This window comes from Lycorma delicatula, chromosome 4 (assembly GCF_047948215.1).
Source record: "Lycorma delicatula isolate Av1 chromosome 4, ASM4794821v1, whole genome shotgun sequence".
NCBI classification, from domain to species: Eukaryota; Metazoa; Arthropoda; class Insecta; order Hemiptera; family Fulgoridae; genus Lycorma; species Lycorma delicatula.
In genome coordinates, this window is record NC_134458.1 from 194,314,751 (window position 1) to 194,328,377 (window position 13,627).

Below are 13,627 nucleotides of genomic sequence, written 5' to 3' on the forward strand. Positions count from 1 at the left end.
CCACAATAAGGCAAAAACATCAGGGTCCTCTCTCAAAAGATGTAATCCTCTTGCATGACAATGCGCGCCCCTACATCACTCAGAGAAATGATCGAGAAGATGGGTTGGGAGGTGTTACCAATCTACCTAACAGCCTAGACCTTGCTCCATCAAATTCTCATTTGTTTGGCTCGCTCAAGTCTTTTTACACAGTAAGAATTTTGATGACAATGAAGCGGTGCACAAACAGGTCAAACAACAAGGTAAAGACTTTTACGTTGCACGAACCAGAAAGTTCACAGAATGGTGGGACAAATGGTGGTGTCTAAATACTGTAGGAGGCTATGTTGAAAAGTAGTGCAAGTTTCATTGTCATTGAATAAATTGTTTTTTCTTTACTTCAATTTTTTCTACATCAATATATATATATATATATGTATATATATATAAATATATTAAAAATGAATTTAAATGGATTATATTGTAACAAGAAAAAGGCAGGAACTTAAAGCTTGGTAAGGCTGCTGTGTAATGTTCAGTAATTATTTATTGACTGTAAATGGGATAAGTGCAACATTTTATGAATAATGTAATGAATTTATACAATATTTCTTCAATAAATAAAGTAAGCAAATTGTTTAATCAGTGAATAGTTTAGTTAAAAAAAGTAAGTAAAACATAAAAATAACAATAATATTACAATTTATAGAATAAAAGCAAACAAACCTGAATGCCACGCTCATTAAGGTGTTGAAACAATGTTTTCCTCATTAGTAATTTATCCATAGCTCTCAACAACAATGAAGGCCAAGGTAATAATGAATTTGAATCCGGATCTTTCTCTAATCTCCTATAAAATTAATTTAACCTATTAATTAAAGTTATAACTACAACAAAACCACAATAAAAAAATATATTTTTATGACATTTTTTCCATTTTCTAGTTTTATAATCTTATAATAGTTAATCTATAAGATTAATGTGCCCTTACTGTTTAGACAATTGATACCCTTTTCACAGGGATTCAGAGGATTTGTTCGATTCGCACGATTTGTTCGAGAACCCGCCTCATTGTAGTGAAAAGAGAGGCAATGACTCCTGGTCGCAAGTCCCTGTTACGAGCAAAGGGGTCATTATCCTTAGTCCTGCTTGCGCTCTTTTAGAGCGGGGTCCATAATCTGTAACTGTGTGTTGATCTTAGATTTCACAAATTTGTTCCAGTAGCGGCGAAGAGGTGCAAAGAATGACAGGAGAATAAAGAAGGTCTCCAGCTGTCCGTGGCTCACTGCGGGTAGTTGTCATGCTTGTGGGTTTGTGCCCAACATCTAAGTTGAAGGAATACAGTGAGCATTTTATGTTTGTATACTGTTAGGTCAGAGCATCTCCGACCATGACAGATGTTGGTGAGGTAGGTAAGAAGCCTAGCCAGACGAGGGGGGCGAGCCTTATCCTTCGATCTCACACAGGTCCTGACAATGATAGTTAAGAGGTAGATATAGGGGTGACCAACCGGGAGGGTATGAACCCACTTATTGAAGAGTTGAAGACTCAGCTGAAGAAAGACCTCCAGGTTGCTCTTCGGGGTGACCGGAAAGGTCTTAAAATCAGGAACATTAAAGAGACTGGCAAGGGATTGTTCTGATAGCGGATGATACGGAGACCATTTAACCAATTAGGGATTCCGAGGCGGTTAAGCGATTGAATGTGAAAATAGACCCGAAAAGAACGCGTAAGTCCCGTATTACAGTTTATGATATTGACAGTAAACTGACCCACGAAGATGTCTTGTCCCTCATTAGGGAGCAGAACACTATTTCGGATGAAGCCGCCTTCCGGCGAGACTGCAGGTTGGTCTTTAAAACGGGTAGGCGTGATATCCAGAAACATCATGGAGTCTTCAAGGTAAGTTCTGGTCTCTTTCAAAAATTTACGTTTACGGGCAGAGTATTTATCGATTTAGGGTCCTGCCGAGTAAAAGAGTATGTGGACGTCGAAATATGTTTCAAGTGCTGCAAATATGGTCATAGGGCTAAATTTGGTAAGTTTGCTTTGATGTGTGTCCATTGTGGCGGAGAGGGCCACAAGCGTGACAATTGTTCGCATAGGTCCGAGGCTCTGGCCTGTGCTAACTGTAAAAGGTTACCCAAAAATCATAAGCACCCAGTTGTTAGTAAAGAGTGTGGCTGTTGCGTAAGGGCCGTTAAGCTGCACTATAATTCCTTAGATAGTTAGGTACTGTCAACTAAATACCCAGGGTGCTTATGTAGTCCAGGTTGAGTTAGTTGAGACTGTAGAGAGACGGAGCCTCGATGTTGTCCTTCTGCAGCACCCATATGTAATAAGTGGTGATCTTCCAGGCTTTTACACCTAGATAAAGGTTTGTGTAGGGCATAACTGTATATCTGCTATTCTGTGTAGGAAGTCGCTTGATAGTGTCTTTATAAGGCAGGTTTCTGACGCGCATCATGTTGTGGTCAAACTTGCCATTTGCGGACAGAACCGTACAGTTGTTAGTTCATATTTCCAATACAGGGATCCCACTTAGGAACACCTAACGAGATGGGACAGAATCCTTCGTATTGTGGGTAATAGTCCAATTATTATAGATGCCGATGTTAATGCGAAGTCGCTTTTCTGGCACAGTGGGATCACTGATCATGGCGGTGGCCTAATTGACAGTTTCATCGCGCAGCACAATTTTGAGGTCTTTAATGTTGCAGACCGGTTGTCCACTTACGTCGGTACGGTTAACGGTCGACGGGCATTTTCAGGTACAAATATTGACATCACCATTTGTAGGGATATCCCCAGCAGGGTCCTTGACTGGTCTGTGGTCGACGACTGTTCTAGCGATCATCGGTCGATAGTATTCGAAATAGTGGACGAGCTGCGCAATGGCCTTGAGCGACACTTTCCTGTTCACCGGGGGCGCTTCCTGCACAGGAAGGCGGACTAGCCAAAATTCTCCTCTTTGTTGGAGTCCATACTGGAGATTTTTTCTCGAGACCTTGACGGCCTGCCATTAGATGTCCTGGCAGAAAATTTCATCTCTGCGGTGTGGCAGCGTCTGAAGCCGCCATTCCTAGAGGCACTGGCCGGGAACGTATATCTGGTTGGTGGTCTTGGAATATGACAGCAATGAAGCAGTCTGTGGACCGACTCAGTAGGGCTGCGCAACGAGAGGGTGATGCCGATCGGCATGCGGCCCTAACTGCGGATTACCGCAGAAGGATGGCTAGGTACTATCATAGCATTAGGTCCTCCAAGCGTAATTCCAGGCGCTCCTTCTTTCAGAATCAAGGGAATATAGACCCTTGGGGCGTTGTGTATAGAGCCCTTGGACATAAGCGCATAAAAGATGTCCTGTAAGCTTTGTCAACCCGCGATGGTGTGGTAATTAATAAGTACCGTGTCCTTAATATTTTCCTGAATGATTGCTTCCAGATGACACTGTGGTAGGTGAGGTTTCGTACTACCAGCGAGTTAGGCGGGAAGTTGCGAGTTTCGTGACCAACATATAATCTTCTGAGATCACTGAGGCGGAAGTACGCCAGGTGATCTGCAGCATGGCACGGCACAAGGCCCCCGGATATGAGTGTATCACAGTGGAACTCCTCGTCCGAGCGCTTCCAGTGGTCCTTAGTCCTCTACCTAGAATATATAACAGGTTGCTTTTCGCCGGCCACTTTCCGGCGTGTTGGAAGCGTGGAGATTTGGTGTTGTTCAAAGGAGGACACAAAGATCCTGCTGTTAGTTCTTACCGTCCACTAACACTCTTGCCCGTGAATGGCAAGGTTTTTGAGAAGGTCTATATTGTGAATTAATGTTAGATTGGCCACTGACCATTTGATTGAAGAGTATTCGTGTAACGAGGTAGAGTTCCGAGCTGCTCGTGTTTGTGAGACACTCCGACTGTGGAGTCTCCAACATAAGATGATTTTCAGCCCAAAGAAAACCACAATGATGTTGCTTAAAGGCCGATTAGCTGCTTCCCGACGAATCCGGGTTCGGATGGCTGGTCTCCCCATTAGGTACGTACGACCCAAAAATACCTGGGTGTTATCCTTGATGAGAATTTTCGGTTCAAGGAACATCTACAGTATATAGCAAAAAATGACGCTGATGCCTTTTATGGAATTCGTAGAGTCATTCATCCCGACTGAGGGTTAAATTACCGTCCCATGCGTATCCTTTACAAAGGTGTCGGCGAAGCTATTATGCTGTATGCTGCGTCTGTATGGGCTCACCGTATGGCTTTTAGGTATTGCGCGGGCATTTTGCTGCGAGGCCAGCGACTCCTCTTGCTGTCTATTATAGGTGGTTACAGAATAGTCTCGCGGAAGGCAGTCTATGTTATAGCCGGAGTCAAACCAATAGATATCTTGGCTAATGAACGTAAGGAACGTTAAATTTTCAAGGTAAATTACCTCTTGACGTCAGAACGAAAGCAGGAGATTGAAGACCGGGGCCTTGCCTCTTGGCAGGTCAGGTGGGACGAATCCCTCACAGGTCGCTACACGCATGTATATTTCCTATAGTCTAATTTAGGTGCGATTAAATAGATCTCCCTCAATCGGTATATCACACAGTTTCTCTCCGGGCACGGTGCCTTTCGGGCGAGTTTGGCTAGGTTTGATTTGGTGGATTCGAGTCAATGCCCAGATTGCGGGACTGATGATACAGTGGACCACGTCCTCTACGTCTGTCCCCGATACGAGGTCGAACGTTCACGAGCTGTTAGGGAACTTGAGAGAATACATTCCTTCCTGGATCTCCGAACCAACTGGATGATCCTCGAGGAATGGTCTACCAGCCACTAGGCTGGTTTTCTTCGCGCCTTTGCAATGTGTAGGACTGCAGAGGGAGTTTGAACGAGGTACTCGATCGCGGTAGGATCCCGGGTGACTAGGTTTCCGGCTTAGGCATTAGATTGGTTGGAGGTAGGCGCATTGGCATTGTGCCACGGTTATATTGGTATTGTTTGTAATTTGATTTGGTGCTCCCGCCCATGGTAGGGGGGGGGGCTGCGCTGCCGGGGTTGGTAGCCCGTGCGACCGGGGGCGGTCCTGATCGTGACTTGGTAATATCACACGCGACACCATGATGGGACCTGGTGGGAATGCGGGGTTTGTCCCCAGCTCCTGCACGAACCGGAATGAGGTTGCGTTCCCCTTGTTAGGTGACCTAAACTGGTCGACTTATTTGGGTGTAGGTCTGAATTTATTTTTTGCGTAAAACACAATTTTAATTGGTATAAGTGTAGCACTGATTTAACTTTAAACTCGTTCGTTTTCTGAAGCATTCACAGTCACGAGCGGTTGTCAAATCTGTACTAGGCGCGGGGTCCACGCTTCCGCGGTTTCGGTTAGTTAGTATGAGGGAATCATGTTAGGTTGGATATGAAGATGTTCGTTTGAGGTCTACGTGAAGGCAAAATTTAATATGTGTTTACTGATGCAAATGTCTGCCGAGGCCTGGCTGATGACTGTGAGATATAATCAATTAGAGAGTCTAAAGACGACTTCCGGTAAATCCCCTCAGGATTTGGAACGGAGGGGGTGGTGTGGCGACCGCTAACGTCACAAGGTGGGTGTCTTCCCACTACTGGGTTGGGGTGTCTTGACGAAGTAAATTTAATTTATTGAGTGTCATATATATTTTTATTAGTTTACGGGGTGCGGCTACCAATTTTAGTAATATATGAAAAGTGAACGTTGGGACACAAAGCGAGTGGTTTGTGGCATCACGCTTAGCTCGCTCACGCAATTAAGTTAGCTGTAGGAGCTAGTTAGGACTAGTCGCTAACTGATTCGTGGCTCAGCAGCAGTTTGTAGCACAGACATACGGTCTTATGCTTTAGGGCGACCGAATGGGATGGTGGCGGGAGAAATGCCATGCAAACCAGTGATCCCACTGTGCCAAAGAGACGATTTGGCATTCACATCAACTCCTATAAGAACAAGACGACCCGCTACCAATCTAATAATCCTATCCCATCTTTCCAAATGCTGTGCAGTGGGATCCCTGTACTGAAAGTACAAACTAACGACAACCAGGTTCAGACCATCCACGGCAAGCTTGACAACGACGTGATAAGTGTCAGAGGCCTGCCGTATGAAGACGCTACCTAAAGACTTCCTGCACAAGACCTACCTAAAGACTTCCGCCGTACGGCGGATTTGCTATCACCAACGAAAAACTTCTTCCGACCTGGAAAACCTGGCAGATCACCCCTGACTACGTACGGGTGTTGCAGAAGAACAACATCGAGGCTCCGTCTCTCGAAACCTTTACCTAACTCAATTTGGACTGCATAGGCACCCTTGGGGATTTAGTTGACCGAACCTAACTATCGAGATAGTTGAAATAAATCTCAAATGCCCTCTTGTAACAACCACACTCCTTCTCATTCACAGAATGCCTATGACTGTTACGCAAACTGTTACAGTTGACGCAAGTCGGAGCCTCTTTTTCTGCGGACAATCGTCACACTTGTGGCTCTCTTCACCACAATGCCCACAGATCGACCCATAGTTACAGAATTTGGCCCTATGGCCGAAGCGACAACATTTGAAACATCGCTGCACGTCAAGATATTCCTTGACGCGGCAAAATGCGAAATCCAGGAAAATTCTACCTTCCTACAAGAATTTCTGGAAGAGACCAGCGCATAATTCAAAAACCCCGTGATACCGAGCGGCATCACGCTTTCCTGTTTTGAAGACTAGCCTAAACTCCTTTTTGAACGTAGCCTCATCCAAGTCGGTGTTCTGCTCTCTCATCAGGGTCAGAACCTTCTCATCGGAGAGACCACGGTCAATGTCATACACTATGACACGAGGCCTACGACCTTACTTAGGGTCTACCTTGATCTCAAGTTTCTGCACTGCAGGAGAGTCCTTGATGACCTGGACTATCTCCTTGTTATCGGCTGCCACAACTAGACCCTTGCTGGTCTCTTTTATATCCTAATATGCAGGCCCAGCTGTCATGAAGGGCAGCCTGGAAGTCCTTTCTCAAGTCAGAACTTCTCTTAGTCGATTCCTCTGCCTTGTTGACCTCCAACTTTTTGGCCTGGCCAAAAAACGACCTTAGCATAGAGCCTGGGCTTTGCTGGAACAGGAGCTGGTCTCTGAACCACTTTGACCTCCTTGGTCTTGGAGGCCAAAGTCTATACACAGTGCTATATGAGTTACACATTTTTGAAGGTAATACAATATTCCTGGAATATTTATATCCCGAGCCATTTATCCCGAACATTATGGGAAAGAGCATAAAAATCAATTTAAACTCTTGTATACACTATCTCTGATGGTTAGCTGTATGACCTTCAACAAAGTTCCAAGGTCATATTGTGAGCACATATTCCAATGTAAAATTTTCTGCTCTTTTCATTGGGGTCAATAATAAGCCATTCTATTTTTAAAAAATTTAACCTTGAAATATTTTGACCTTGTTAAGGTCAAATTCAATGTTACAACTCCAATCTTAGTAACTTGTTTAAGTTATTTTTTGTATTGTGTATATTTTATGAGAAAATCGCCTGGTGTGATTACAATAAAACAACCTATATAACTGTATATAAAATATTTATGAGATAATAGTGATGCAAATATGTAAAAATATGCAAATAAATAAAATTGATATACAATACAGAAAATATTTTTTTTAAACATGTTATTAGCTAAATATTTTAGTAATAGTTTTCTATATCCATTTAATTAATTACAATTTAAATATTAAAAAGTTTATGAATAATCAAACTAAAAAAAAAAAGGGGGAAAAACAAGTGGAAAAATATTAATTAGTACCAAATCTGATGACCCCCCCACTACTAATCAATTAGTATATTTAGTATCAAAAATACATGTAAACCCTGTATTAAAAGTAAGTTACCTCTTTAACAACCAATAAGGAATAAGCAACAATTTTAGTATTAACATCAATTCAGTAAAAAACTTCATAAGATATGCGAAGTACATATTATATGAAAGTAAGAAAATACAAAAGAAAAATAGGATAGTGGTGTTACTGGAAAATGTTGAAAGTCAACGGATAGATTATGTGATAATGAAACTTATTGCAAGCCAAGAATGGAAGACATACCTTTGGAATATGGTACAAAAAAGGAAAAATAAATAATGAGTTGAGCACCTTTAATGTTAAAGATTAATTCAGACCTTTATTGAAAGTTTGATAGAAAAAATATAAAAGAAATTAAAACCAAAATACATTCATTGACCAGTAATGTAACTGAAGCAGGCAATGTACCAGGGTTAAGCGAGATGGAAATAATTTTTATGGAGTTGGCAGGAGATAGAATCAGTTGACGATGAATGGTAGGTGGATTGATCCTGGACATCCAGAGATTTTCAGAGTTCAAGTCCTAGTAAAAGCAGTTACTTTTATACGAATATGAATACTAGATTATGGATACCAGTGTTCTTTGGTGGTTGGGTTTCAATTAACCACACATCTCAGGTATGGTCAGCCTGAGACTGTACAAGACTACAATTCATTTACATTCATACATATCATCTCCATGCAACCTCTGAAGTAATACCTTACAGTGGTTCAGTTATTTATATATAGGATGTTCCACAAGGAAACCAACATATTTTGCAGATGCATTCATCTCATCAAAATAATGAAAAAAGTTTGTATAAAGATAGGTCTGAAAACACTTCGTTAGCGAGTTATGGCTAGTGAAAGATTTTGCCTGGTACTCAGCTCCCTAGGTGAAATGAAGTTGTACTGAAATTTTTAGGACATTAATTAAGGGGCAAAATTAATGGTTTCCTATGGTATTTGATCTTAAAAATTGAATAGAACAGGTTTCAGAACTGTATCTTCAGTAGTTTTCATGATATCTGAAGTAAAACTTAAAAATTTGTTGTCTTATACCATTTTTTTCGGTTTGCAATATAATAACTTCATTACATGACTAATAAATACATAAAATTTATCAACAAACCCTGCAGAGAACTTAATTCTAAAAATATTGATGTAAATAAGTTCAATAAAAATAAAACATTTAAAAAAATCAAAATTTACTGAACAAGAAACAAAACAAAAGACAAATGAAATGACTTTCTACAAGTTTTATTAATAATTTTTTTGCATTTATTGGTCATTTAACAAAGTTATTGTATTGCAAACCTAAAAAAACCGTTTACAGACAACAAATGTTTCAGTTTTACTTTGGATATCATGAGTACTACCAGAGATAAAGTTCTGAAACCATTAATTTTGCACTTCAATTAACACCTTAAAAATTTCAGTACAACCTCATTTCATCAGGGAGCTAAATTTCAGGCAAAATCTTTTACTAGCTGCAACTTGCTAACAAAGCATTTCCAATACTATGTTTATAAAATTTTCTTCATTTTTTGATGAGAGGAATACACCTTGAAGTATGTCACGTTCCTCATGGGACACCTTGTATGTATATATATATATATATATATATACATACAGTATATATATATATACTGAGGAGTCCAAAAAAGTGTACCCACGGTTTGTAATTAAATAATATCTACACAAAAAGACTTACACTCACTAATCTAATGTATAGTGCAGTGTAAGGTATTAAATTGGTCGTTGTAGGCGGAGCTGGGAATTTATGCCACACATGCGCAGGTGGTTGGTGGTGGAACGAGCCAGTCATATTAGTCAGCGCAGCAGAAGACAGTCAAGTAGCAACAATGGCTGAGGTTTGCTTAACATTTCTTGAATACTTATCCAATTTCTTAGAAGACCACTACCAACACATCAAACAATTGCCCACATTTGCAACAAAATGGAAGCCGACGGAACTGTTAAGATGTGTGCACAAGGAAAGATCTGACCAACCACGAACAGCTACAATTCTGGCAGTGTTGCAACTTTCATCCAATCACCGCAAAAATCAGTGAACCAGGAAACCCACCAAAGTGGGGTGAGCCAGTCAAGTGTAAGATGCATTCTGAAGACTGCAAAGTGAAAAGTGTAAATTCCAGGACTGCTACACACGATGAATGAGGATAACCCAGGTTGAAGGACGGAGTACTGTGAATGGTTTCAGCACAAGGTTGGCAAGGATGAGGAATTTACAGGGAAGTTTGTGTGGACTGACGAGGCACAATTCAAACTTAACGGTACTGTGAACCACTACAATTGTATCTACTGAGCTCCTGTAAATCCTCACACTCATGTGGACTGGGCAGTAAATCTACCAGGAGTTGCTGTGGGGTATGGTCTATTAGTGCATGGTTTGATTGGTCCGTTCTTCTTTGAGGGTACCGTAACTGGTGAGGCATATCTTAATATGCTTTAAACAAGGATTTTGCCACCCATCCAAAACCTGTATTGTGATGAACTTTTTTTACATGCAACAAGACGGAGCCCTGCCTCACTACCATCGAGATGTGTTATACCTTGATAAAACTCTACCCAGATGGTGGATGGGTCAAAGAGGTGCTGTTAAGTACACCTTGGTCTCCTGATTTGACACCTCTAGACGTCTATCTCTAGGATACTGTCAAGAATGACATGTATCAACCAAAACCAGCAACAATCAATGAACTATGTAAAAAAATCGTAGTCATGTGCTGTCATTATGCCAGATACACTAACAGCTGTGGTTCAGTGTGCAGTTTGGTACCATGGGTGTTGTATAGAAGCTGCTGGTGGACAATTGGAACACACACCATAACCTTTTCTCAGTGCCAAAAATTGTCATGTCAACTCAAATTTGTCATGAGATAATGTACTAGCAAACAAAGTACATTTTTTAACCCCTCTGTATATACCTATTTAAATAATTAACTTTGGCTGCTGATGTTTAATTAATGGCACTGTCTTACGATTAACTTGTTTTACGGAGAGAGGGCCTAATTTTCAATGACTTCCAAATATTTATTTATTTTTTATTATTTTTCTTATATCTGTTACTGGTGTGAAATTACTGTCTGTTATATGACAGTAACCTCATGATGATCTAAAAAATTTATTTTTAAAATTAGAAAAAAATAAACTGTTTAATACCTGAGAAAAATAGAAGGAAGAAAAATTTCAAGGTGAGATTCTTTAATGGGACAGAATGGCAATAAACCTGAGTAGAACAATATTAAAAGCTCCATAACCCGTCGCATTGAAAACAGCAAATTGACTTGTGGATTCTGAAAAAAAAAAAAACAAATTACGAGTATAAAGTTAATTATTACCTTGAAAATTAGTAAAAGTTAGGATCAACATTATTATTTATTATTAAATTTCATTTCAAACCATAAAATGATGACCTTAGATCATTTTAAAAGTTATTAGGAAGATGACTATCAATATTAAGGGTTTCCATCTTCTGAAAGTACGAGTAGCTTTTAAAGTTATAAAATGCATTATGATGATTTGCCTATACATCTTATGAGACACCCAACCTGTAGACAGAGCAGTCAGAAAAATTCCTAACCATCATGTATAGACTAGTAATAAAACAAAGCAATAAAACAAATTTAATTTTTTTTTTAATAAGTTATTAAATTGGTTAGGTGCCTATTATTTTCTATTTTGTCTAAATCTCTTCCTTCAACAGTTAACTAGTTGTTTTTCAAATTAACTGATCCACACGTAAAGCTTTCTAAATTTTACATACTATTACTATTACTATCTTTACTACTATTAAACCAAATTCACTAATCCTGAATCTCATATTACAAGGATCATTCAGATAAGAAAGGAACAAATGGTAACAGAAGAAAAACTACTAAATAGATTAAACTGAAACTGTCTGATATTCATATTAACTATGATCTGGTAAATTAACAAAAAATATCAGCTCTCTGGAAAAATTTTCCATTATTATAACCTCATTTCTTTATTTAAAAATGTTAGCTCATCCTGAAGAATTTCTTTCTTTTCATTTTTTGTCTGTTTAGCCTCCAGAACCATTGTAACGTATTACTTCAGAGGATGATATGTATGAATGTAAATGAAGTGTAGTCCTGTACAGTTTCAGGTCGACCATTGCTAAGATATGTGATTAATTGAAACCCAACCATCAAAGAACACTGGTATCTACGATCTAGTATCCAAATACGTATAAAAGTAACTTCCTTTACTGCTATTTCAACCTTAGAACTCTTGAAAACAAAATCAGCTGATTTGTAATGATGAGTTCATCACTAGACCAAACCAATAGGTTTACTTGACAAATTTATCACAGAATAACAGCACACTCTAATACAAGGTTTATAATAAGTGGTATTTTCATAATAATGGAAAACTGATGGCAGTTTCAACCGATATGCAACAGTACAAATGCGGTATGATTTTATTTTGCAAATAATGCATTAATGTTTTTATTTGCAATGACAGGCTCACAAAAATTTGGGAAAATGCTGTATTTTATAGTGTAAGCATTGAGACTCTCTGTCCTAAGCTGAATTATTGTAAACGTATCCAAGATCGGTTTTGAGATAGTAGACTCAAAATTCTAAAAAGACAGCCGAATTCACATTTGTACATTACTTAAACAATGGTTTTAGCAGGTAATAAATTATTATATCGCATATTAACTTGTGATAAACTTAGTTTCATTATTTTGAGTCAGAATCCAAACAGTAGAACATGGGAATGGTAACATCCACGTTCACACACCAAGAAAAAAATCTGACAACACAATGGCTAAACCCACCTTCAGGAAAGTGCTACAACACTTGGGTTGTTTCTGATGCATGATTTACACACACATACAAACACAACTTAATTTAAAATATTTATCAATTTATCTAAATACAATATTTTTGCATTTATTTTATTGAAAGATTCAAACTAAAGCATGTGCATAAACTGTATTTAATTCGTGCAGGTGTGGCAGTACTAGTGATGACAGGTAGTACTACCTACACTAATGTAATTTCACAACTTACATAGAACAAATTTCACTTGTACAGTCAGCAAACTGGTATAGCCATGAGGCTTAACGAACCAGGTACTAAGTCAACCAAGAGATTGAGCTCAAGATCTCGCCAGAACGAATTACTTTTATACACTTTAAATATTTTCATTTATTTAATTCTTCCAGTCACCTATGATGTCACAACAACAAAACCATTTTCTAGGATGGGGATGCAATTTTTCAAAATTTTATTTTGCAAATATTGTTATTTTTGAATTGTTATCAAATGTACCTAAGAAAAATATGATCTTACTTCAGCAAAATATCGAGATACTATGGGTGACCTTGCTCTACAGCCTCATCCCTGTTGACCTTTTAAATTTAAATTTAATGGCATCAATGATCCATACATAGAAGTAATCTGTATAAGTTTGGTCAAAATTGGTCCAGTAGTTCTGGATATATAAGGTGATTTAGGGGCCAACACCGAACACATGTACATTCAAATATTAACATCCAGAAAATTTCTATCTGGTTTTTTGGATTCCTTAGGTATCAAAATGACAAGATCTGGTAAAAACTGCATAAGCCCAAATTGGACTGATTACAAAAGTTTCCGTTCTAGACCTACAGCGTCATCTAGATGGGAAAGTAAAAAATCCAAAACCTATGCTGACGCATAGGTTTTGGCTTTAACTATAAAGACCAAATTGATTGTGGTTATTTGGAAGAACAACGTTAAAATAAAAGGTAATACTATTGTTACAAGCT

General features: G+C 39.0%; 1 protein-coding gene across 1 annotated transcript in view; it reads right to left on the minus strand.

Annotated features, from left to right (window-relative positions):
- LOC142322782 (lysophospholipase D GDPD1-like) overlaps positions 1-13,627 on the minus strand; it is a 73,694-nt gene that overhangs the window by 6,222 nt on the left and 53,845 nt on the right. Inside the window, exons 5-6 of the mRNA XM_075361858.1 lie at positions 11,008-11,141; positions 706-829 (exon numbers count right to left, since the gene is read on the minus strand). Of these exons, the coding sequence (XP_075217973.1) occupies positions 706-829; positions 11,008-11,141 (258 nt within the window). The remainder of the gene's footprint in view (positions 1-705; positions 830-11,007; positions 11,142-13,627) is intronic.